The sequence below is a fragment of the Cryptotermes secundus genome, unplaced genomic scaffold (genome assembly GCF_002891405.2).
Source record: "Cryptotermes secundus unplaced genomic scaffold, Csec_1.0 scaffold160, whole genome shotgun sequence".
NCBI lineage: Eukaryota > Metazoa > Arthropoda > Insecta > Blattodea > Kalotermitidae > Cryptotermes > Cryptotermes secundus.
This window is the reverse complement of record NW_019745080.1, coordinates 467058-493514: the sequence shown is the minus strand read 5'-3', so window position 1 is coordinate 493514 and position 26457 is coordinate 467058. Positions and strand designations below refer to the sequence as shown.

Genomic DNA, 26457 nt, shown 5'->3' with positions numbered 1-26457 from the left:
TAATAATAATAATAATACACGTGAATAGCACCGAAAGCTTATAAACACAACAGCGAACCCTGGATGATAAACACCGCCCGCAATACGCGACAGATAACATTGAATTTTACATTGTCAAGACGAGAGAATTTTTAATATTTACAAATTTAAGAAATGTTATGATTTTAATGATAATTTGATGTATTATTATGATTATAATGATTAACATTAATATGGATCCATATTAGGATATTTCAATAATGTGAGACGTATTTAATGAAACTGCCTGAAGATGGTACTAAATATGGACCGAAACATATAGCAGTTATTAAATAAAACCAATATAAACAATTAGATTTGTTATTTTTATTGTGTTGACAACCAGAATACCACAAAACCTATACATAAGTCTGTAGCCGGTATACGTATTGGTTACATAGAATATATTAGCATATTGTGGGTTAATCTATCGTCAACTTAATTCTTAATGGGGCCGCGCCATAGCTCAAGCGGTTAGTAGCCGACTTCCCACCGCGGCGGCCCGGGTTCGATCCCGGGTCTGGTCAAGTGGGATTTGTGGTGAACAAAGTGGCGCTGGGGCAGGTTTTCTCCGAGTACTTAGGTTTCTGCTGCCAATCTTCATTCCACCAATTGCTCCACAATCAACCTCACCTCTCATCTGGGGCTGGTACAATAGGCCGAAAGTGGCCGCAGTACAAGCGACTTAGTCCCACCGCACTAGCATTAAAAAAATTAATTCTTAATGGCTGAGTATCCAGTTCCAGCTAAATATCAGTTTATAAATGCAGTTAGTCTCCTAGGATGTAAGGGCTGTACACCCATTTTTAAGCAGCGTAAAATTACAAAGAAATTGGGAAAAGTATTCCATTTTGTTCTATCTCCTTTATTCAAGTGTTCCTGCTTCAGACACCTTCTCATTCTTTCTTCTAATCCACAAAATGTGGAGATGGAACCATAAAGAACTGAACACATTATGAACACACATATCTGTGAATCAATTGTCGTTAATTACAAGGACTGACCTTCACAAATGTTAAGATTTTTTTTTTCGATGACAATGTCAGAAATTTCTTTTGACAAAACTGATATATCATTCAGTTCTGAGGGTTGTAAACAAAATTAAGTAAAAATTCTGCTATTAGAAATAATATATTAAAAAATTTAACGCCTTAAATGTAATTTTGGCTATTTTCATGTATGTAATTATAACTCCTTACAATCATCTTAATGTTTATTCTTAAGACCTGAAAATAAAGTGACCCCTATTTTGTAAGAAGCAGCATTTGGAAAAAGACGTCTTATATTCGGGCCAATACGGTGCTTTCATTTTCATGTTTGTTCATTCATACATCCATAGGACTACAGCCCTCTGTTGGGCCCTGGCTTCTTCTTCAGTTTCGTAATCTTTTCTACACAGACGATAGGATTCTTTAGACGAGAGGTCAGCCCGTCGCAAGGCCGCTACCTACACAACACAAACACAGACATCCAGCCTTGAGTGGGTTTCCCTGTTTGTACAACGTGTTTAATATTAATAATGTTATAGTGTGGAATTCTTGTCCGTCCGGATATTTAATCTCAGATACTATTAGATCTATTCTGATGTAATGCGGTGTAAGGAAGGGTCACTAGAAGTCATGACCTTGACACATCGTTGGGAAATACCGACCGTGCTTGCTCAGAATATTTTCAATATTTATAGCATCACCGAACAGAGATCTCTTCTGCACTTTATTGTTGTTATGTCTGTCTGTACATGACTAGCAAATATGAGAATGTATTTCAACTTAAAAGACAATTAACCATTTAAAGGGTTTAACCCTTTATTTATTCATTCTGTATGATAAGAAAAACAAGCTCCGTAGCCTGTAGTTCGCAAGCGAACTATACTGACCTAGAGACCGCCGCTTGTCGGCGAAGTTAATGCCAACTTTTGTGGATTGAGGAATCCCCGGAGCCGCTATTTCCTTGAAATAGCTCCTCAATTTTCCTCATGAGGCTGAGTGGACCCCGTTCCAGCAACTATTTTTCAGAAAATCTGATGGCACCGGGAATCGAACCCGGGACCTCTGGAGCTATATCCAGGAACGCTGACCACTAGACCACAGAGGCGGCCAATTCTGTATGATTCTTAGAATAAATAGCAATTCTTTCTAAATAATATTTAAAAGCTTGTAACGATGGTATAATAATACGAGTACAATTATTGACTTTTTGGACATTATCCATCGTTTTGTTTTTTTATTTAAAACACGTTTCGGAAATTGGATTCTGTCTTCGTCCTCAGGTAAACGCCTACTCAGTTGGGCCGTATCGATTGGTCCCAGCTGAATAACTTTTTTAACCTGAGGATGGAGACAGAGTCCAGTCTCCGAAACGTTTCTAAATAAAACAACAGGACGATGGATAATGTCCAAGAAGTCAATAATTGTAACAATGCGTTCTGCATACAGCACTAAGCTATTGGTGCTTACTGTATTTAAGTATCCTGTTGCATTAATATACAGTACCTTTCGTACACAATATAATTCCATCTATAATGCAGTTATTTATATCAATCCTTCCCTTCACAACATGTTTCGGTCCAAACGGCCATAATCGCGTGTCTCAGCTATACCAAAACTGTTCTACTGTACAGAATGTCCACTTTTTCACACCACACATAACTGCGATTTTTCGTGATTTAAAATATTGGAAGTTATAATCTATAACTTAGTTAACATTAGTTAAAATACCATACGCTGCAATTTAGTTTGAATTGAAATCCAGAGGGAGGGATATCGAATTATATACTTTGGACAAGTTGACGCCCCTAGTAGAGGTATATAAAGAATTAAAAAAAAATTTAATTAATTTCAATTTAAAGTAATTACAGCCTGTGGCATTTTAACTAATTATAACATCCGATATTTTAAATCATGAAATATCGCAGTTATATGTGATGTGAGAAAGTGGACATTCTGTACAGTGGAACAGTTTTTGCATAGCTCAGACCTGTTTGAGACCGAAACATGATAGAAATAGTTACATTATTTACGGAATTATATTGTGTATGACAGTTGGTCTTTAGAGGCCTAAGGAAGATGCAGAATATTTCCTGTGATGATGGGAAATAATTTTTAAATATTACTTATTAGAAATGTGTGTTTTATTATGTCTAAGAATGAAAGGTTATTAACCACGAATTTGTTTGGGTTTATCATCATTGAGGTGAAGATGTAGGTTGTAGTCTCTTGGGTTAAACGGCCCATTTTAGCTCGTAAATGGTTGTCAAATTTTGAACGAAATTTATGACTCAATCTTTTACCCTGAGAATGGAGGTAGCAGTTTCTTTTGAAACGTTTGTGTGATGATACGATGTCATAAACCAGAAGATCATAGTTGACAAGGAATTTCTTGAGCACTTGAATAATTATCGACTGCAAAAAAGCGGTCATGCACGATGGTCATTTTGGGGGGATACAGTTTTAATACAGTTGTGAAAATGTAGACAATTTAAAATTGCTTGGATTGAACCTACTGAAATTCATTTGCAAATCTGACTTGTTGATGAACGTTGGAATGAAACACAACACAAAACATTACGTGCAGTAAAATCAGTAATATAATGTGTACTGTATCTCAGAGGACATAAGAGCCGGAACTAATGTCTTCTTCAGACCTACGGGTACGTGGATGAGATGGATAGCGATTTTTATGACACGGAATTACAGAGCTCTGCCTTAGCACATGGCGCTTATTTTGTTTGAAAGTCTTAAATTTTTACAAATTCTACGGAACTTAAAATGAATTTCAGTGCACGAGTTTTGAGGTTCTTACTGTGTTCATTATGGACATTACTGTTTTCTAGGATGTTACGCCTCGTAGCCTGGTAGAAGTTTACTGACGTTTCGGAGGAATGTACTGCCTTGATCCTCAGAGTCGAAGAATAAGCCAAGCATGCAACAAGTTTACACTCCTTCTTCTTGTTTTCTCGGCTTACAATTTGACCCTGAACATGGAGACAGTGCATTCTTCCGAAGCATGGATAAACTTATACCAGACTATACGATGTAACACCCAGAAATATAATATTCTTAAAATTTCAAAATATCTGCAGTCAGTCTATCAGATCATCTGTCCAAAAATTCTCTGTTTTTCCTGGTAACTTGTATACCCAAATGAGGTGTTGTGTAGCACTTCTTTCCTTGTCTGTATTTCTTGGCAAATACGTAGACAAGTTAAGCACACAACTTCAGACGTAAAGCTTCGGACTTAGGTCATGGCGGTACTGTGTTCGGATTTTTCCCGATGCACTACATGTCGCAAACGGAAACGGACTGAAACTCTTTCTTGGAGATAGGCCTGGTTACCTCCGACGCTTCATAAACCTTGTACTTGAAACAACGTTGTAAAACCTAAAATCACAGTCACTCTGGTGACAGCCATTATTTGCAGTAAAGCTCTCCAATTCCGCCGTCTTCTTACTTAAATCTAATATATATTTTTTATTGCTAGTGGGGTGGGACTAAGTCCCTTGTATTGCGGCCACTTCTGGCCTATATACTGTTACTAAGATAATTTTCCTATCCAGAATGGTATAAAACAAGGAGATGCTTTATCGCCCCTGCCTTTTTATTTTGCTTTAGAATATGCCATTAGAAAGGTCCAGGAAAAGCAGACGGGACTGAAATTAAATGGGACACATCAGCTGTTGGTCTGTGCTGATGGTGTGAATCTACTGGGTGATAATAGATACCGGAAAGAGAAACACACAGAGTTAAATTGGCGCTTGTAAGGAGGTTAGCTTAGAAGTAAACACAGAGAAAACTAAGTACATTTTGCTATCTCGTCACCAAAATGCAGGGCAAAATCATGACATAAAGATAGGAAACAGATGTTTTGAAAATGTGGCACAGTTCAGATATTTGGGAACAACGATAACAGATCGAAACCTGATTCAGGAGGAAATTAAGAGGCGATTGAACTCGGGTAATGCTTGCTACCATTCAGTCCAGAACCTTTCGTCTTCTCGTCTGCTGTCCAAAAACTTAAAATTAGAATATACAAAACTATAATTTTGTCTGTGGTTCTGTATGGGTGTGAAACTTGGTCTCTGACATTAAGGGAGGAACATAGGGTAAGGGTGTTTGAGAACAGGGTGTTGAGGAGAATATTTGGGCCGAAGAGGGATGAAGTGACAGGAGGTTGGAGAAAACTGCATAATGAGGAGCTTCATAACTTGTACTCTTCTCAAAGTATAATTAGAATGATCAAATCAAGGAGGATTAGATGAGCAGGGAAGGTAGCACGAATGGGGGAGAAGAGGAATGCATGTGGGATGTTAGTGGGAAAGCCAGATGGAAAGAGTTCACTGGGAAGACCAAGCCGTAAGTGGGTGAACAATATTAGAATGGATCTTAGAGAGACAGGATGGGATGATATGGACTGGATTGATCTGGCTCAGGATCTGGATTAACGGAGCGCTCTTGTGAACACGATAATGAAACTTCGGGTTCCATAAAATGCAGGGAAATTCTTGAGTAGCTTCCTAATTGGCGGCATCAAGCCCGTTGTGGAGGACAGAGGTTTGGTAGGATGGACACTGCGAGAACAGGATACGGCGGAAACCAAAGTCGCGAAACCCATGAAGGGATACAACTAACATAAAAAAGGGCACATGAAGGGATAAAACCGAAGATGATGCAGAAGGTGTTTAGTAAATAAGATCTAAATTTATGTGACGATGGTACATTAACACAGATATTATGTTTCTGGACATTATCGATCGTCTTGTTTTCATCTAAAACACCTTTATATTCTTATTTAAAATACGAATGTTTCGGAGACTTGATCTGTCTCCGTCTTCAGGGATAGGGACTAGCTCTATCGACTGGGTCCAACTGAGTACGTCCTACCTGAAGGCGGAGACAGAATCCCGTCTCCGAAACTTTGTGTTTTTAAATAAAAAACAGGACGATGGATAGTGTCCAGAAACATAATATTTAAGATATTTAGGGTCAACTCAGATGAAAGGATGATCATGAATTGTGAGTAGGTAAGGATTCAGAATCTGTTGGAAGTCGACCGTCGTCCATTTCCGAGTACTGTCCCTTCATTTACTTGAAGGTACTGAGGAACACCATGGGAAACTTCAATCAGCTTAACTGGTGTCCTTACCAGGTCAATATCTGACGGATAACTCAGCATTAACTTTTCTGTTTGCCCTTGAAGTAGGCCTATGTACCGTTCCTGGCGTTCTAGACAGAACCATACTGACATTGCGATGATGTAAGGCAGTACGCAAAAGATTCGAAACTTCGCGTCAGAATACACACGGTACTATGGCGGGACATCTCTCCATGGCTGCATGGTTGCATGGTTGCATAACGTAGGCCGTAAAGTGTACAGGTATAGCTCCCTTGACTGTGACTATGCAGATTACCGTCAGCTGGGATGGGAGACAGTGTAGTCTCGTAATGTTTGCTGACGTTTCGCATGAACTTGCTGCTCCAGCTTCAGGGTAGGAGAGTGACTACATGGCGTCGTGGTAATCTACACAGGCGTAGGTCATATAAAAACAGAAAAAAACAAACTCTGTGGTTTTAGTCCGCAAGCGAACTATGCAGACTGAGCTACCGCCGCTTGTCGGCGAAGTTAGTGCCAACTTTAGCGGATAGAAGGGGTCGCGTGGTCAGCGCAGCGAATTGCGTAGCTCATATAAATGTTACAAAATACGCTAGAATTGTGTTCTTGGTTCTACAAAATGTAAGACGGAGAGCAAATCTTTATATGCCTCCGCCCGATAAATGGTTAGTCCCATTGAAAGTGTAAGCCATAACTCCATCTTCAGAAGCTGATAAGTTACTCATATACTGAAGGCATCTCCACCGCTGTTTATGGAACTCGAAGGTTCATTACCGTGTTTATAGAAACCTGCAATTGGACCCTATGCCGAGGCAGATGGATCTAGTTCACACCTTCAAACTGAGATAAATTGTAATATTATCCTTCCATCTACTTCTAGGTCAGTCAAGTGGCCTGTATCGTTCAGATTTTTCTCCCAGCATTTATATAGTGCATTTCCCATGCCTCCCTTGCACGGTTCATACTCAGTCCATTTTATCATGCCCGATTATATCAGCTTACGTGTAATAACATTTCTTGAAAAGTAAAAATTATGAAACGCCTTTGTATATAATTTTATCTTCCTCTTAATATTCTCCCCTGGGTCCAAATATTCTCCTCAGATGCCTGTTCTCACATGCCTTCAACATAAGTGCGTTTCGTAATGTGAGATACCAAGTTTCACACACATAGAAACAGCGGGTAATATTATGATTTAGTATATTTAATCCATTGTTTTTATATATCACACAAGAAAACAAAAGGTCTGCAAGCGAGGATTCCCTCAAATTTAATCTACCCTTAATATCTACCTGAATGGACAGCCATTTCTCTGACCAAGAGTGTTGCGACATTGAAATGCGTATGACGGCAGACGTAGTGACTTGGTGTTCCCGTTGACGTCATTTTAAGGTCATGACATGACCGCAAAATGATTCATCTTGCTATCTCTCGAAAAGCGCAGACTTAGAGGGACTCCAGTTTTCCTCGTGCAAACTCGAGCGCTACCACTAAAACTCTGAAGTCAGAAATCCATCTAAATAATATTTAAAAATACATTTCTTTCTGTGAGTTATTTAACGACGCTATTTCAAGTGTACACGTATATATCGTCGGATGATAGAAGGATTATGAATTGTGTAGGTAGTATCACGTTATTTTGCCTGGAGGGACTGAGGAAAACTATTAAGATCCCCAGGCCAGCCGGTGTCCGGGCCGAGATTCGAACCAAGCACCTCCCGAATAGAAGTCTAGAGCATTACAGCTAGAGGAATGTATTTAGTATCGGGTTCTTACTTCAGTAAAAACACACTCTGTTCTCATTACAAAGACCAGTCAGTTAATGCTGTACAGCAGGCATGTCAAACTCAACTTGTACAGAGGGCCACCTCGGCCCTATAAATAATAGTCCCGGACCGCACTTCAAAATGGAAATATACATTAGATTTTGACACAAGGAAATTTAATTCTATTTATTATTTAGGAAGAATTTAAATATAATTACCTAAAGTCACATATCTTACAGTTTTAAAAAGCAACAGAATGCCATTTTTTACAAGTATCAAACAGCTTTTCAATATGTAAAAAGAGAGACTACACAAGAAATTATATTAGAAATAGCAAAACATTGAATTTCCTGCAGCCTGCTAATTTATGTCTGCGTGAGACTTCTTGTCTTCTGGTCTGTTGGAAAATTGTCTTTACAAAAAATATTTATACTAAAATTTTAATATTGATTTTAATATCAATTAGCTCTAAAAGTTTAGGGGCCGCACTTTGTGGCTATGGGGGCCGCATGTTTGACACGGCTGCTGTACAGGGTAAGAATCGTCGTTTATTCTGAAGACCTTTTGAAATCATAAATGTATTCTGTGACCAAAATACAAAGGAGCGACCCCCCCCCAAGTAGGTGCCCACTTTCTACAAATAGCTCTCTATCTTGATGAAAATCGGGTCAGTTTCATCAGCTGAAGGAGGAAAGACATTTTCCGATTCTTTGCTTTCCAAATTGACCAATAACATATTTTCAGAATGTTACTTTCTAAATCGTCGGCCTTAACACATTCCCTCTGGATGTCTCTTTCTTTTCTTTTTAGTTACGTGAAGGGGTGTAGGTGTGAGGATAATAATAAAATGGATCTTGAAATAAGATGGGGTGGTATGGGATGGATTCGTCTGGCTCAGGATAGGGACCAATGGAGGGCTCTTCTGAACACGGTAATAAACCTTCGGGTTCCATTAAATGTTGGGAAATTCTTGAGTAGATGAGTGACTAGCGGCTTCCCATGAAGGCCTCATTACTGTGGAGTTACTCGGTCATGGGAAGGGGAGTGATGACAGTAAGTTCCTCGGTACTTTGGCCTCGAATTTACCCATATTACAGTCCCTGATGTGTCATAAGAGTGCTAATTGGCAGGGGAAATCCGAAGCGCTAGAAGAAACTCCTGCCCCAATGCAACTTTTCTTTTTTGCTTGGCACTACAGCCCCAGTGGGCCTAGGCCTACCTCCATGAACTTCTCCGTTCACTTCGGTTTTTCTTGATCTTACACATTCGGTAGGACTCCTTGGGCGGGTTATCAGCTCGTCGCAAGGCCTCTACCTGTACACAAACACAGAAAAACGCACACACCCAAACTAAACATCCATGCCCTGAGTGGGATTCGAACCCACGATCTCGGTTTCCAAGCGAGCGAAGACAGTACATGCCTTAGACCACTCGGCTACCGTGACCGGCCAATGCAACTTTGGCCACCAGAAATCCCACGTGGACTACCATGGTTTTGAACCCTGTGAGAAACAGTGATTGCCTGTCCGAACTATGGCATGGTGCTCTGTATTCCATTCATGAAACATATATCTTGGGTTCGATCCCCAAAATGACTGGCATTTTTCTCTTCGACACCGCGTCCCAACCACATATGGAGTCCATCCGGGCCGGGGCCGGGGCGTTAACATGAAAATTTGCCTGCTGTTTGTGCTGATTTATCTCCATAGGGAGACTATCAGGCAGAGGGATGGTTGATTTCAAGTTATTTCTTCGTACGCTGGCAACCCTTGCCTTGTGTCGTGAGCATTCCGTTGATTGTTCTAGTTGCTCACTCATTTTCTTGTCCGCTAGGAACACACCGTTACTTGATGTCTGCCTCTACACACTGTTTCGTCGTATTCCTTACGTCCTTCCTCAATATTCATTTTAGTTTTACAAAACCTACCTTATTAATGATCTTTATGAGAGTACCATACATTACAACGTATGTGTGATAATTTATTTTCTGCATTTACACGTTTCAACCCATATGGGTCGTCTTCAGAAGGTATGCATTATTATTATGATTATTGCTAGTGGGGTGGGACTAAGTCCCTTCCACTGCAGCCACTTCTGGCCTATTGTACCAGCTAAGGTATGCATTAACATCATCATCATCAGTAATCTCTCAGACGACAGGTCCACAGTCTCTTCCAAAACAATTCCTCCACTTAATGCGATCTAGAGCTTTCTCCTTCAAATGACAGTATCCTCTTCTGTCCCAAGGTCATCCAGCATCTTCTTACGTCTTCTTCCTCGTCTTCTTGTCACTTCTATCCGCCCCTCTGTCTTTCCTTCAATAACTTCTTTTAGAAGGCAGTTTCTGCGTAAAACATGACCAATCCAATTAGCCTTCCGTTTTCTTATTTCGTGTAGGATATTCCTCTGCTCACTGACTCTAATTAACACTTCTTCATTTCTCACTTAATCGGTCCAACTGTTCTTCTCCATCCTTCTCCAACACCACATTTCGAAACTTTCCAGATGTTTCTGATCTACTGCCCTAAGTGTCCATGTTTCAGCCCCATACAGAGCTATGCTCCAAATGTAGCATTTCGCTAGTTTCTTCCTCATTAACATGAAGTGCTTTAAAACTGCTTTAAAGTTACCTTATATGACAACTCTGTCTAATACTATAAAATTACGTCCAGTTATGAGGCATAACCGTCTTGCTTGTCTGTTATCATTTGTTTTTGTTGTATATACACATATTACGTTGGATGACACTTTTATTAAGGTCCATTATCAATACTAATGTAATGGTTAAGGTGTGACATATCAAAATATAAATTATTCCTTAAATATCCATTAATTTTTATGGTTTATTTTATAACGCCATCACAATTCAGTCTATATAGTGTCGAAGGGTAGAACTATTGATGAGTGATGGATTTGAAAAGAATTTGGAAGGAAACGGTCCTGACCTAGAACTACTATTCAGACATTTTTCCTGGAGGGACTGAAGGAAATCACGAAAACTTCGTTCAAATTAGCCGTTGTCTCAGTCTAAATTCGAAGCGAGCACTTCCCGAATAGCGTTATCGCTGCACTAACTTGCTCTGTTATCCAGTCATGTTCAGTTTATATGGTTTGAAAGAAGTGTCTGTATGAAACTGTAAGGTACAGCAAGATTTCTAAGGAGCGTAACCGCGCAAAGATGCAACGCAATATGGGTCGGCCCGTGTTACGGCAGGAACAACCCTTTCTCATGAACGCGAGCACGCGGAAGACCTCGCTGTAGTTTTTTAGTTACTTAAATAGAGGAATGAGTTGAATTATTTGAAACTACGTCTTCTACTGGGCCCATTGTACCGGTCCCTGGAAGTATAGATGTCAGCTGATGGATTAAATGGTGATTACTAAAGAAAAACTTAAATATTTGGAGGAAAAAGCTGTCCCATTTCCATTTTATCCACTAGAAATCCAACATGAATTTCCCAAGGATTGAAAATCCGGCACCCAACCTTCCAAGCTACGCTCTGTAATTTAGTTCAGTTCCACATTTGAGGAGTAGCCCACTGTCTTGTAGGCTATAACGTATTTTAGTCCGGTAGAAGTGACATTTATATTTTCCTCTTCACTCAAACTTTGGAGCAAAGGGCCGATTTCTCAATTTCATTAATTAATTTTGAAGACGGTAGGACTCCTTGGACGAGTGCTCAGCTTGTCGCAAGGCCGCTACCTAAACACAGGACAACACAAACACAGAATAAACGCATAAACACACCAAACGTCCATGCCTTGTGTGGGATTGGAACCCACAAAGACAGTACATGCCTTAGACCGCTCGGCTACCGTAACCGGCATTTTTTTTAATTTTCTAATTTGAGTACCACAAAAGTTATTTTACTTTTAATATTCCATGTTGTGAGATATTTTCTTTTGGTTAGAAGTTTATTTTCAATTATTTATTTTAGAAGTACCAGGAAGATGGAGTGCGGTAGAGCGTACACATATTCACCTGCTGAACAGGGCCACACAGCCCCACCCAGAAATGCCACCACCGTTTGCCCGGGAAAGAGAAACGGGCAAGTACAATTCTTTGCAGTTACCAAAATCACAGGTTTGAGAATAATTTTTCGCATCGAAAAATTGCAATAAATGCGTCCATTAGTTTCATCAAGCCTGCTGAATTGGTCTAATGGAATTTGATACTGGGGAGTCTTCGCTGAAATTAAGCCATACTTACAAATTTTCTTTGAAATTTGACAACAATAACGGACACACTACATAACAATCTACGAAATATTTTCTGATGAAATATTCTTTGGATTAGATACGAGGCTGTTTTGGCCCCAGAATCGGACTAGACGCAGCAGGGAAGAGATAAATCTACCTGCTGGAATGGAATCCCGATAGCCAGCCTATAATCCTGCAAATGTTCCCATTATGTTTCTGTAAGACAATGAACATAAGTGCATTCAGTGGTAGATTATTTTATGTGGGAGTAAGCGATAGAATAATATAACATATTTACTGTCTCGTTTTCAAAAAGAAAAAAGCGCAACCTTGTGAAACGATAAACAGTGAAATTCTCTATTTGAGTAACTTAGTCATTCTTAGAGCAAGTCGATATATACAGGTTACACACTGTACTTGGTTGTAAACAAAAAAAAAATGAAAGTTGGTAGCCTACTTAAAACCTGATTTCATTTTTTTGTTTGTAAACAGGAAGTCTTAAAGATAATTTCTTTATTTATAAACTTTCTAGGTTATTTGGTATATATAGCTTAAATACTTCTTAATCTTTACTTGGGATTGTACATAAAGTTGACCCGATTAAATATGTCCCTTGTCACTACGTCACGGCACGTCCTCTGGTTGCAGACGATGGAGAGGATCTCCAGATGTGGAAGGTAGGTGACAGTGTACTTGTAGCGGACAGCTGACAAGAAGTGATACTCCAACTTGGGATTTGGACGAGAGGCTATCAGATCCTCACAATAAAATGAAAAGAAACAAAAGGAAAGTGGGCTCTTATGAACTGGATAATGATATTTAGAGTTCCGTAAAAAGGGTGAAATTTCTTCCCTAGCTGAGCGACTAATAGCTTTGAAGAAGAACGCTCTTCCATGGTTGGTTAGTTAATTACTTAGATGTTTAGATAGTTAGACTTACATAAAATCAAGCATATTGTTAATTCTGATGAGAAAATTGCGTCGAAAGAAAAATCTTTAGTTTTTTTTTTTCGTGTACACTCACACACATATGCCCGTTCATAAAATTTGCCATAATTAACGACTTCGGAAAAATAATTCAGCCCAGTTGTTAGCATCCTGCTTCGTATTCGCGTGATCCCGGGTGTTTCAAACTGCGCTCTTACTGTATTGGATTTGGGATTCGGGCGGCAGTGACCACGAAGGGTGGGGTCTTCCGAGTTGTGACATCGGGCAATTCGGAGAGAGACCGACGTTCTGGAGGAATGTATCACCACCGTCTTCTAGGGCAAAGAATAATACAAACACGAAGCCGACAAAATTAGGCGGCACGATCCGCGGACCGCTACTAATACTTCCGTCCATATAGTTTATAATTCATTATTCCTGATGGTAATTCAGTTCCTGGGCAATTATACCGTGTGGATATGGGCTTTGTTGCCGTCGTTTCGGGAGTAAATACTACCTCCGTGTTCAGGGTTCAAGTGTGCAGAGCCGATGAGTTTATGTGTATATATGGATTCATGTTTTGAAAAGCCAGGGGCAGGGAAAGAGTGCGGTCGGTTGGCTGTCTGGATCAACAGGGAAAATGGACTAGGAAAGTTGTACAAGGAAAGAATCGGCCACATCCAAGAACTGGATTATCATCAGCAGTTCAACATTCAGACGGTGGAATCAGCCAATAACTTAATTAAATTGAAACAGTTCCACATTCAGACGATGGAACCACCCAATAACTTAATTAAATTCAAACAGTTCCACATTCAGACGGCGGAACCACACAATAACTTAATTAAATTCAAACAGTTCCACATTCAGACGGCGGAACCACCCAATAATTTAATTAAGATCAACAGTTAACCACCGTGAAACCTTAAAATCAGTCATTAGTATTCTCTAAACAATCTATAAGCAGACATTACAGAATGTGAGCTACTGAAACCTTCCTTATACAAACCAAAAATAAATACTGAAAAAAAAGAATGAATGTAGTGCATGAGAACAAATAAATCAAGAACACTGAATTGCGAATAAAGAATGAACATCCTGAATTCTTTGCGTATAATTAAACATAAAATCATGGATAAATACACAAATAAGCCAAGAATGAAAAATATTCGTAACAATGAACGTTTTTGCTTCAATTTTTTACTGTAATTACGAAAGTATAAAACTGACTGATATTCCTGAAAGATCGTGTTGATGTATTTTCTTCCCTTATCTAAATCACAGTGGTCGCGCGGTCTAAGGCATGAACCGTCTTCGCCTGCTCGAACACTGAGATCATGGATTCGAATCCCACTCGAGGCATGAATAGTCTGTGTTTATGTTGTTCTGTGTGTAGGTAGCGGCCTTGCGGCGGGGTGATCCCCCGTCCAAGAAGTCCTACCGACTGTGCATAAATTAAGAAAATGAAAAAGCTGCCAAGGTCCACGAGGACTGTAGAACCACAGATGTCAATCGCGGTTGGTTTTTCTGTCATAAGGCGACACCGTGTTATCAGGTCATTACTCATGCATGGACTCAGTGTGTTGACCGCAGTTTGTTCACATTCACTTTACGTAACGGGGAATTCACATTCACGATATCGACGAAAGAAATTGTTCGAGCAGCGTGACCTGTTTTCTCGATGGCCCTGGTTTGAATCCTGGTGTCTACTAACCTGACAGGTTGTCGTTGTTTCTTATCTGCAACCGAATGTTAAGATAATGAAGTTGACCTCAAGCGTTCTACGACTGCTTATCAACTGAAACGATGTGCCGACACGTGTCTATATATGTAAAGGTTTTTTGTGACGAAGGTGTGACAGAGGGGACTTAGCGTGGCGGTAACGATCCTAGATTCGTGTTATGCAGTCTAGATACTGACAGCGTCGTTAAATATCCTCCCTTGTCCCCAAAACGAAGGTGTGTTATACTGAAGTCAGGGAAAGAATTCCTATGGATCTACAACTTCCCTATCTCCCTTGAGCTGTTACGCTTCCCCTTCCAGCGTACTTTCCTGTACTCCCCTCAAGTCGTCAAGCATAATTTCCGTTAGACTGTTGGCATAAACCAGAGGGGGCAGAGGGGAATGTAACGGTTGGCAGAGGTGGGGATTTCGATCGCTGTCATCCCCACCATTCATGGGACTTCTTTCCATGACCTGACTATATTCGAGTGATACATTTTGGAGAGTTGTCATCGTCTCATTTTCATCTTTCGGTTACTGAATAAGTTAAAGAGAATATGCATGTAGAAGTACTGGGTTTTAATCCTGGCCGAGAAATGCAGTCTTGAACCGATGTCTTGTTGAATATATGTACAGTATCCTCACAATATCTTACGGCTGCATTGTCTAACATTTCTGCTAATTCATAATAGTCTTGCTATTTCTTATTCTGAGGCGTTTTGGTGAGCTCTTTTTCCACCTGAACTGTGCAGATTCAGTTCATAATGTACTGCTGAGACAATGACTGTACTCTGTTTAAACATCTCTGAGATTATGTCATACCTTGAGTTGGCAACCTTATGAAAGAAAAGCCCTTCATGCCTGCCAACACCTCCGACATGTTTTCCATCGTACCTTGAAAACAGAATTTACTAACTTTCCAATACTGAAATAAAAAATTATGAAAATCTCTCATTTGTTATGGTGTTATTAAATAAAATTTATTTCTGGATCATTCTTCAATCCCAACATAAGGAATTATATCTTAAAATATACATTTTATTGTTGTAGATGGTGTTATTAAATAGCGTTTTTTTACCACAGCAGGAGTGATCATCTCTTTTATTGGTTTTTAGAGTTTCGTAATTTTACACCATTCAGGATAGACGGACTTCGGGCCGACGTTTCCTTTGCCGATAACTCGCGTCAAAAATAGAAGGGATTGTTCCTAAACACAACTATGAATGAGTAAATAAGTTCTGAAAATCCATGACGATGGTATATTAATATAATATTATGTTTCTGAACATTATTCATATTCTTGTTTTTATTTATTTATTTAAAAGATCGCAATGTTTTTATTTAAAGCACACAACGTTTCGGAGACTGGATTCTGTCTCCGTCTTCAAGTAAAACCTACTCAGTTGGGCCCAATCGATAGAGCTATTCCGGAGATAGGGTCTGGTTTTATGATTGAATCCAACTGAGTAGGTTCCGCCTGAAGACGGAGACAGAATCCAGTCTCCGAAACGTTGTGTGTTTTGAATAAAAACAGGACAATGGATAGTGTCCGGAAACATAATATTTATACTATGAATGCGCCTTGGCTTTCTTGTGGAGGAATAGCTCCAGTTTTTTCTTAAAATTGGCACTAGATGGAGGTGAATGATTAGAGTAACACCCCGTCCGTCTCACCCCGGGGAAAGAGCCCCTATATCGGCCCTAGAGCCGCTCTTGCCACAGTTGCGAAGAGAAAGACTCCGCCAGAGCCAGGAATTGAACCATAATTCTCTGGACCCCCAATAACTTGACTGACTGAGCAATCTAATTGGCTAAAGCTGTAATACTTTTTCGGCAAGTGCCTGGATCAAATCCCGGCCGGGACACTTATTACCCTTGACTGAGGTGTCCCGTAGTTTTCCCTCAGGAAGTACAGGGACTGCAAATCGACTAAGTCAGTTGCTTTATTCGATGTAAGAGTGCAATTCGGCGCTATGAAATCTGGGATCCTGACAGTGTAATTAGTTAAGGCATGGATCTCATTTTTCTTCGCCAATTCAGAGATTAGGTCAGTGGCCTATGAATTTCACTCCTTTGAAGCTTACTAATAAGTACAGTTTTCTGTGGGAGGGCTGCCAACCCTCTGCGCAGCCCCCGAGAATGGAGGGTCGTGATTTTCTGCTTCCTCAGATGGGTTAGCTTTACCACGTCCCCCTTCCCTCGTATCGTTGCGGGACACACTTCATATACCTCCTCTCCCAAGGACTGTCCGACTAAGGTGATCCTACCATGAGTTTACGCTCCCGCCGGCATAGCCCCTATCTTCCTCGCAACACCCAATCGCCCCTCCCCATCACGAGAAGGTGATGTGCCTTTGAGGAGATGAATCATAAATACAAAGTTAAATAAAATAGGCTTTATTTTTTCTCCAGTGTACTTAATTTTCCTTCCGATCGCGTGAAGGCCAGAGAACGTCGTGTAGTAATAGAACTGTGTATGTGTTGGAGTTGGTGAGACATATCTGAAAGAGCACCATCATCGGATAATGATGCAGATTATTATGTCAAGATTAGGAAGTTGCTAGATTCTGATTTCAACATAAGACTGAAACCAAAATCGCCATACAGGATTCTTGAATATGCATTATATTTCTTCTGTTCTGTGGGCTAGTGGTCAGCGTTCACGGCTACAAATCCAGAGGTCCCGGGTTCGATTCCCGGCGCTACCAGATTTTTTTAGAAGTAGTGGGTCTGGAGCAGGGTCCATCCACCCTCGTGAGGATAATTGAGGAGCTATTTCAAAGAAATGGAGGCTCCGGTGTAGAAAACCGAAATTGACGGCCGTGGGGATCCGTTGTGCTGACCACGCGACACCCTCTATCTACAACAGTTGGCACTAATTCCGCCGACAAGCGGCGGTCGCCCGGTCGGTATAGTTCGCTTGCGGACTACAGGCCACGGAGTTTAAGATAACGTACTCGTATTCCGGGCATGTCATATCACCAGAGACGTACGTTGCAGATTGCAGGTACATAATGGGCTTGTTTATCAAGTTTTATAGTATACATATTTTCTTGTTAGGCTCTGAAAATAAACGATGAAGGTCTGTTTTGCTTCAGAGTAACCATAATCTTGTTTATGCAGTGATAGACCACAAAAACTTTATGCTAGGATAGTTAGCGAAACTATAGTGTTTGCTGTAATTAGTATTTCAACAAGTTCAAATTTATATCCTGTTGATTAATATTGTCACGTAGTATGTGTGACTATAGACGGGTCTTGTATTGCTGAGTGGATTTATTGAACACTTACAGGTCATAACTACAAATGATCATTACACTATTGCCGATTTCCACACTCAGCACTAACTCTTCTCAGTCTTTGTTTGGTAACACCTCTCAACAATTGCTATTCCTCTGCAGTGTCTTCGCTGGATGTTTCCTCGTAACGAATCTTAGTAATTGGGATACTTCAGCTTCCGTAACCCGCTGGTTAACACTCCACAACTGAACTACCAGTTTCGGAACTCGGTTCTCTTATAACCACTTTGCACGGACCCCACGGAAACTACAACATGTGTTATTGACAAAACCTGTTTGCAACACCGTTGCCTACCAATAGATGTCTTAATTTTCCGCTCGTTTGCTTCCACGGGAATGTGTTTAGCCACTCGTTGCCTAGGAATGGGCATGGCACGACCCACATATAAAACACTTCTATTGTTGCGTGCGCGTATCTCGGGCTTTGCTTAAAAATGGGTCTACATGTCACAATATGAGTAAGGAGGTGTTGCATGAAGTTTGAGGTTCTCACAATGGTAAATGTTAAGACTGTGGTGTTTTGGCAATCACTTTCAGCTTGCCTGGCTTACTATTCGACCGTGAGATAAGCGCGTTCTTCCAAAACATCGCTAAACTTCTCCCAGGATGCAAGACCTCACATCCCACAAGATTAGCTTATCAATGCACAGCCGTGAGGCCCTCAAATCTAACTTTCTTGTAGATATTTGGTAAGACTCCTCGAATGAGGGATCGGCCCTTCACAAAACCTGTGTCTACACAGAGCAATATAAGGAGAAAAGTCATCGATATATATCGATGGTCCTAGTAGGATTCGAACCAACGATCACAGAATTCGAGCACGCGATGTAGACCGTGCGGTCACTGTGATCAGCAGCTAGCGTCGTTAATAGTATTGAAGTCCAGGAGAACTGGCTGAAGAGGGTTTAATTAATATGTGACCAGATTTTTGGGGCGCAGTTACATTTCGTATTAAAAAGGTTCCGAGGTCCATTCTGTCCAAACTGCTGCAACGAGTCACCTACATGCTGGTAGGTAGGTAAGCAGATCATGAATGCAGGAGTACTCAGCCTGATGACGTCAGTTCCATATGTTTTTATGGGGTGGTAATTGCCAAAGGAATTTCCAGACTTATTAATTATAACACACACACACCTACACGTCGTGGCATGGTGATATCAGTTCTTTTTTCCCTGTAGAATTTAGAACGAGGAAAGTTCGGTAGGAATTCTTCGCCTCCTGGTGTCACGCCAGTGGTTTGTCTGCTGTACGTACCAAACTAACAGGATATAGTACTATTAGTACCATTCTAACCACTGAGTTGGTCGTAGGTGTATTTTACGTTTGCCGTAATATTAACATCATGTCATATTTTACATTTCTTACTGATATATTGGGTTTTTGGACTTTATCCATCGTCCGGTTTTTAAGATAACTAATAAAAACACGACGTTTCGGAAACTGGATCTGTTTCCGTCCTCAGATGAAGGAAAAACGCCTATTCTGTTGGGTCCGTTAGAAAGAGCTAGCCTCAATCACTGGGTCCAGTGTTTCTTGTGTTAACATTTCGATATATTTTACCTTTCACTAGATGACATCGACGTACTTCAGAATGGTTCATTTAATAACGAAATATGAACCAAGTAATATCCATGGAACTAAGTCATTCTTTGGAAGCCTCCAGTCGCTAAACTAATCAGGGAATTCCCAGTATTTTATCGAACAAAAAGGTTCATTGCTATGTTCACAAGAGCCCTCCACTGGTCCCTATCTTGAGCCAGATGAATCTAGTCCATATCACCCCATCCTATTTCTCTAAGACCAGTTCTACTCTTATCATCTCACTTAACACCAGGTCTTCCTAGTGGTCTCTTTCCTTCTGGCTTTCCCACCAAAATCTGATGTGCATTCCTCTTCTACCCCCATGCACACTACGTGCCCTACCAATCCCGTCCTTGTCATGATAATTCTAGTTATACTTGGCGAAAGGTACAAGTTATGAAGCTCCTCATTACGCAGTTTTCTCAAACCTCCTGTCACTTCACTTCTTTGGCTCCAGATATTCTCCTCAACACTCTGTTATCAAACACCCTCAGTCTTTGTTCCTCCCTTAAGGTCAGAGACAAAGTTTCACACCCATACAGAACCACAGGCAAAATTATAGTTTTGGATATTGTAATTTTCAAGTTTTTAGACAGCAGACGAAAAGACAAAAGGCTCAGAACTGAATGATATAAAGCATTACTTGAATTCTATCCCCTCTGAATTTCCACCTGATCCGAATTTTGATCTGTTACTGTCGTTCCAAAATGTTTGAACTGTCACACTTTCAAAGGATCTGTTAGCTACCTTTATGTCACGACTTTGCCCTGCAGTCTGGTGACGAGACAGCAACATATACCTAGTTTTCTCTGTGTTTACTTCTAGACCAACCTCCTTACTAGCTTCAATCAGAAACTCCGCTTTTCCCTTTATGGTACTTACGTTATCAACCAATCTATATACATTATCAGCATAGGCCAGCAGCTGATGTAACCAATTTAATTTCAGTCCCACCTCGAATATAATGAATAAACAAACGCCGACAGCTGACAAGGGGCGGAAAATAATAAACGTAAAGGTAAAATTGCCCCTGTGCTTAACTAATTAAGCACTACACTATGAAGGCATATGGGTGACCTCAGCACTAGTTTGAGGTGAGTGTTCAGCTTCACCTCCCGGCCGTTTTACCTCCGCGGAGAGAGCACGCGGTACCCATTGCATAGGAGATTGGGTGAGCACCAAAGCCAGTTTGGATGACGTGGGGAAGATAAAATCTTGACCCTACCGGGACTCGAATTCCGACCTCTCCGTCGTCCAGCCCGTAGCCAGTCTCTGTACCGAATGCACTATCACGGCCCGTTTTTGTAACATAATATAGCATCTAATTGGAGGAGCTAAGAGCTGTCATGAATGTTGTGCATCTGTTTTCACATCTCAGATGGAACAGATAACCGCCCTGACCTTCTTTGCTACGTTATTTAAATATTGTAGGGTAATACAAATTCATTCTTACTGTTTGCAGTGTGATAAGTAAGTAAATTCAGTGTTACATTGTAAAATAAATAAAGAAGACGACTGTACTTGACTTTTGGGAGTTCTTTAAACTGGAACACCCGCGAATACTCCCTGAAATTCTTTCATAATCTGATCTCTTTTGTTGACTTTAGTAATTTTCATATAAAACTGTAAGAATATGTATTTGTGTTATATTACGGTTCAAACGCACCAAGCGTACATATTTAGTTAAGATACCTACTTTCCGTTAGAGAGGATTACCTGTATTTCTTTCTCCAACCGTGATACCAGAGTTAGGTTCGCTTTCTACAATTGATAGGGCCTACTGCTAAGTAAACGTGGATAATCTTATAGAATAAATAGAAAAGCAATGAAGGTTATGAAATGTAAAATCTGATTTCGAACTTTGCCCTTTGGGGCTCATCCATTATTTATTTATTTATTTCTTGTTTATTTAACGACGCTGTCAGATGCCGGCTGGTATGATGATTAATGAATGAATGAATTTGAAATGTCACAGGTAACGTTCGTCGTATATTTCGAGGCACTATCCTAGAACTAGCCTGAAGGAACCACGAGAAACCTCAATCGGGAGAGTCCGTGTCCCGGACGAGGTTCGAACCGGGCATCTCCCTGATAAAACCTAGATACATTACGGCCTGAGCCAGTTTTGTAATTGTGATCCCATTTTGAATGACTGGATTTCATAATTTAGTTATTTTTATCTTCAGTAACTGGGAACCGGGATAGAGCAACTGATGTAGCGACTGGCTACAGGCTGGATAACCGAGGGTCCAGAGTTGGAGTCCCGGTAGGTCCACGATTTTTTTTTCTCCGTGTTGTCCAGACCGGTTCTGGGACCACTCAGCCTATCTAATGGGTACCGGAGGCTCTTTTTCCACAGGTAAAGCGGCCTACTAGTGCCGACGTCAAAAATACGTTGATCTACACGTATACATCCTCTCCCCCATATGCTTTCATGGCGTAGTGCTTAATTACTTAAACACAGGGACAATTTTACCGTTTTTTTTATTTTTAACTTCAGTATTAAACCATTTCATATTTTATACACGGGGCATGTCCAACGCGTCGATCGCGAGACGATTTTTGGTCGATCTCATAGGCCTATAAGGAAATTATACGTGAAAAGCATACAAATTCACATGTAATATAATATGATTATATTCAGATTTTGAAGGGAAAATACATATTAAAGTAGTCTGTACTTTCAATATATGTTGCTTTTACAACAAACATCATGTGTCGTGTTATTTTACCGATATCTTTGCTTAAAGCAAGGTACGACGATAGGAAGGGGAGGTAGATCACTGGCAGTTTTGACACCAAAATGTCGGTCACAACCTGTTTGAAGTTGGACATGCCTGTTATACACGAATCCAGCTATGTTGAACAAACGGCAAATGTTTTTTAAGTTGCATCTTTCTACATTTGTAAAGCCTACAGAACAAAAGATACAGACGAGAACGAAATGTATAGGACAGGAAGACAGACGATGACCATTCACCTCCATCTAGTACTGAAGTCAAGAATGGTGGAGTTATACCTCCACTTCCCGATATGTCTTCATGGCGTAGTGCTTAACTAGTTAAGCGCAGGGACAGTTTTACTTTTGTTATTAGTGGAGGTTCTCACGTTTTTGCGGCTGGAGCTTAAAGTGTGGCTTCGGTTGTCAGGTCTGGGAGGCGTAGGATGCTTAAATTTGTCGAATGTTTTGACAAGTTTTTTAGTAGCCATTTTCAGGTTTAATTACTATTGCAGGGACTTTCGCGGCTTTTATGTAGCTCTCACATTAGACAGTAAAAGAGCTTTCAAAATCTCTCCCAAGGTCATTAACCCTGAAGATGGCAATAGCGAGGTTTGTCAAAACCCTCAATATTCCACGCGGCATAAGTCCTGAAATTCGAAGCCACAGTTTGAGGAGCAGCTAGTGACATCATATAGACTACCGAGGCTGTTTAATAACGACTCTATTGATAAGAATTAGTTAATAGTAAATAAAATGCGATATTTGATGTTTTTATGACACTGCAGATTTGTACTATGGTCTTATCAGGTGGTTAATCACCGGTTTTTCGCGGCTATGTCCCGGGTTCCAGCCCAGGTTAGGTTATATGAAATTTAAGGTGGACAAAATGGCACTGGAGTAGTTTTTTTGAATACTTTTGTTTCCCCTGCCAATTCTTATCCCACCAACTGCAACACATTCATTAACCATCGTATTACTGACCCTATATAGTCTCAATACTGAAAGCGTCATGAAATAACGGGAAGAGGAAAGATAAAGATGTTGTAAGCCATAACACTATATTTCGGAGGCAACAATTGCCTGAAAGCGAAAGCACCATGTTTCTCCGAAACGTTGGTGCCTGCCTACCAGATGGTATACCTTCATAAGATAATGATAATATGATAGGGGAAACTATTCAGAGAATTGGGCGTAACTCTACATAAGACACCGGATAATGAACTCAATATGTTACGTAATTTGTGCTTTGGTCACAAGAAGTTATACAGCACAACTAGCGGGTTTCATGTGACGTCTGCATCAAGCCTTTGCTTGTAATGATAAGGCCTCTGATAATAGTTCCGTCCATTTCCGCTAAAAACACTGCACAGTCCTCGAATTACATCCAGCATTCCGAGGAGCGTTCATAAGATCGCCACATTCAGAGGTGGCCGTGCTATAGCGTAGGCGGTTAGTCGCTGGCTTCCCACCGCGGCGGCCCGGGTTCGATCCCGGGGTCTGGTCATATGGGATTTATGGTGAACAAAGTGGCGCTGGGGCAGGATTTCTCCGAGTACTTCAGTTTCTCTTGCCAGTCTTCATTCTACCAACTGCTCCACGATCACCATTATCTATGATCTGGGCCTGGTGCAATAGACCAGTAGTGGCCGAAGTACCTAGTGAACTCAGTCTCACCTCACTAAGAATAATATATTCAGAGTTCAAGTGTTGGTGTCGCGTCTCTCGTATCATTTGGAATTCTTCCTTTACGTTAAACTGTCTGGTCTGGTCAGATTGATTTGGGACTCGTTAATGTTACAGAAATCATTAAGACAATTTTTTTCCCCTTGGCACTACAGCCCCAGTGGGCCTAGGCCTACCTCCATGAACTTTTCCGTTCACTTCGGTTTTTCTAGATCTTACACGTTCGGTAGGACTCCTTGGGCGGGTGATCAGCTCGTCGCAAGGTCTCTACCCGTACACAAACACAGAAAAAACGCACACACACAAACTAAACATCCATGCCCTGTTTGGGATTCGAACCCACGATCCCGGTTTCCAAGCGAGCGAAGACAGTACATGCCTTAGACCGCTCAGCTACCGTGACCGGCTTAAGACGAATTACAGACCCTAAATGTAGAAATTTTCATCATGATGATTGTTCAGATGGGGGTGTTCTGGGATGTAGCATGTAGTCTTATAGGCGGATACCGATGTTTCGGAAGAACATGTTACCTCCATCTTCAGGTTTGAAGCGTGTAGGAAAAGGAATCAGTTAAGTAGAATGTGCTGTTTTTGATGATGTTAGTCCATCTTATCGTTCCCACATGCCTGCCATTTCTTTGGTTCTAAGTGATAACCTTCTCTGCAACTTTATAATAAAACCAATTTGTCAACTTTCAAACTTCAACACTGAAGATGGAGGTAGAATATTCCTCCGAAACAGTGGCATTCGCCTACAATATTACGTGGAGTCACAAGCCAGAAGATCTTAATCTGAACATGAGACGAGATTCTAGGTTTTCTTGACAGTGGGAATTTATGTTGTGTTATTTTGTGTTACGACACCATGTGATGATGAAGATAGCTAGGTATGGTTTTGGAGGAACATCAAAATGGACGCACTACATTCCTCCGAAATATTTGTAACCATCTACCAGACTACACGGTTTCATAACACAGAAGAAAATAATATGAATTTTGAAGACTCGTTAATTTATTGCAGATTACAGAATTTTGTAATGTGACGCCGTGTATTCTCTTGGAAAGGTACCCACGTTTCGGAGAACCTGCTACCACTATCAACTGCCGTGATGATGAAGGCAGTAGGTTCATTCGAAACGTCGGTACTACGAGAATGCACGTTGTCACATCCCAGATGAGAGTAATTTCCTTACTCACTGTTGTAGGGTCCATACCGGCTCTGGGGCCCGCCCAGCCTCCTATCCAATGGGTACAAGAAACTCTTTCCCGGGTATAAAACGGCTGGGGCGTGAAGCTGACCATTTACCTCCAACTAGGGTAGAGGCCAAGAAAATGTGGTCTATACATCCACTCCCCTATATGCCTTCATGGCCTAGTGCTTAATTAGTTAAGCACAGGGACAACTTTAAATTTTTACTACTCTAGGACATCAAATGTCATATGCTTAATTGACGGCTTGATTGGTTAACTGAACGATCAACTCTATGTTTCTAGAGTAACGAAAGTTTTCGAGACGTCCGAAGTGCTGTGTGTTGTGTGTGCTCTTAAATGGACCACGCCCAGTTGAGGGCTTCGCAACATGCAATACTGTGTTGATAGTTGGGTTGCCTACATTGTGAGGCACTGCTGCTGTAGAACAGCGTTCTTTCACATTTCTGATACCAGCAAGTCATCCAGGATAAGAACTGACTGTGAGTACTAGGGACCGGATTTTTATGCCCTAATAATCCCTTAAATATATATGCATTTATGCATGAAAAACTTCCGAAATATGCACTAAAATATGCACATAAAATTTATACCAAATATTAAAATTGATTTTACATTATTTTAAGACCAACAAATCAATATTTAAGTTCATTTTATGTAATCACTGAATGAATCACTTGCGATAAAAAGCTATACTTAAATACAAATCACGCAACAAAGCCAACATATTTCATTACAAATTTAAAAAAAAACCCAATGGTACTCACATTTAGCTCTCCGAACTTTCAATTCTCTTCTGTTGCAGTTCACAATTACTAAATGTTTTAGGTTTTCCATAGTTAGTCGCCTCCTATTGTCTCGTAAGATGTCTTTATAGCGGGAAAAACTTCTTTCCACCTCACAGGAACTTAGGGGCGCATATACAAAGGCCGCTATTTGCTCCCCTGTTAGTGATTTTTTACTTGGCAGTTCAGTACGTTTACCGGCTAAATTTCTTCAATTTCACAAATTTGTTCTTATCCTGGATTTTTTAAAGAATTCTGTGTACTTTTTCCTTTACTACTTCACCAACTCTTCCAGGAACCGAATTCAATTTGGAAACAGTGGTTTTGAACACACTTAACGACTGATACAAAGTCGTATTGCTATTGCTTGCCTCCAGTGAGGAAATGGCGGATGGAAGATGAGAGAAGTGAGCAGATATATAGGAAAGATTAGTTTCTA

General features: G+C 40.5%; 1 protein-coding gene across 4 annotated transcripts in view; it reads left to right on the top strand.

Annotated features, from left to right (window-relative positions):
* The window catches only part of LOC111874843 (ETS homologous factor), a 96917-nt gene that overhangs the window by 8609 nt on the left and 61851 nt on the right, over window positions 1–26457 (top strand). For 3 of the 4 annotated variants that reach the window (XM_033755631.1, XM_023870680.1, XM_023870679.1), the window contains exon 2: window positions 11831–11941. The exons of the other annotated variant lie outside the window; for it this stretch is intronic. In XM_033755631.1, the coding sequence (XP_033611522.1) occupies window positions 11831–11941 (111 nt within the window). The remainder of the gene's footprint in view (window positions 1–11830; window positions 11942–26457) is intronic. 4 annotated transcript variants of the gene reach the window in all.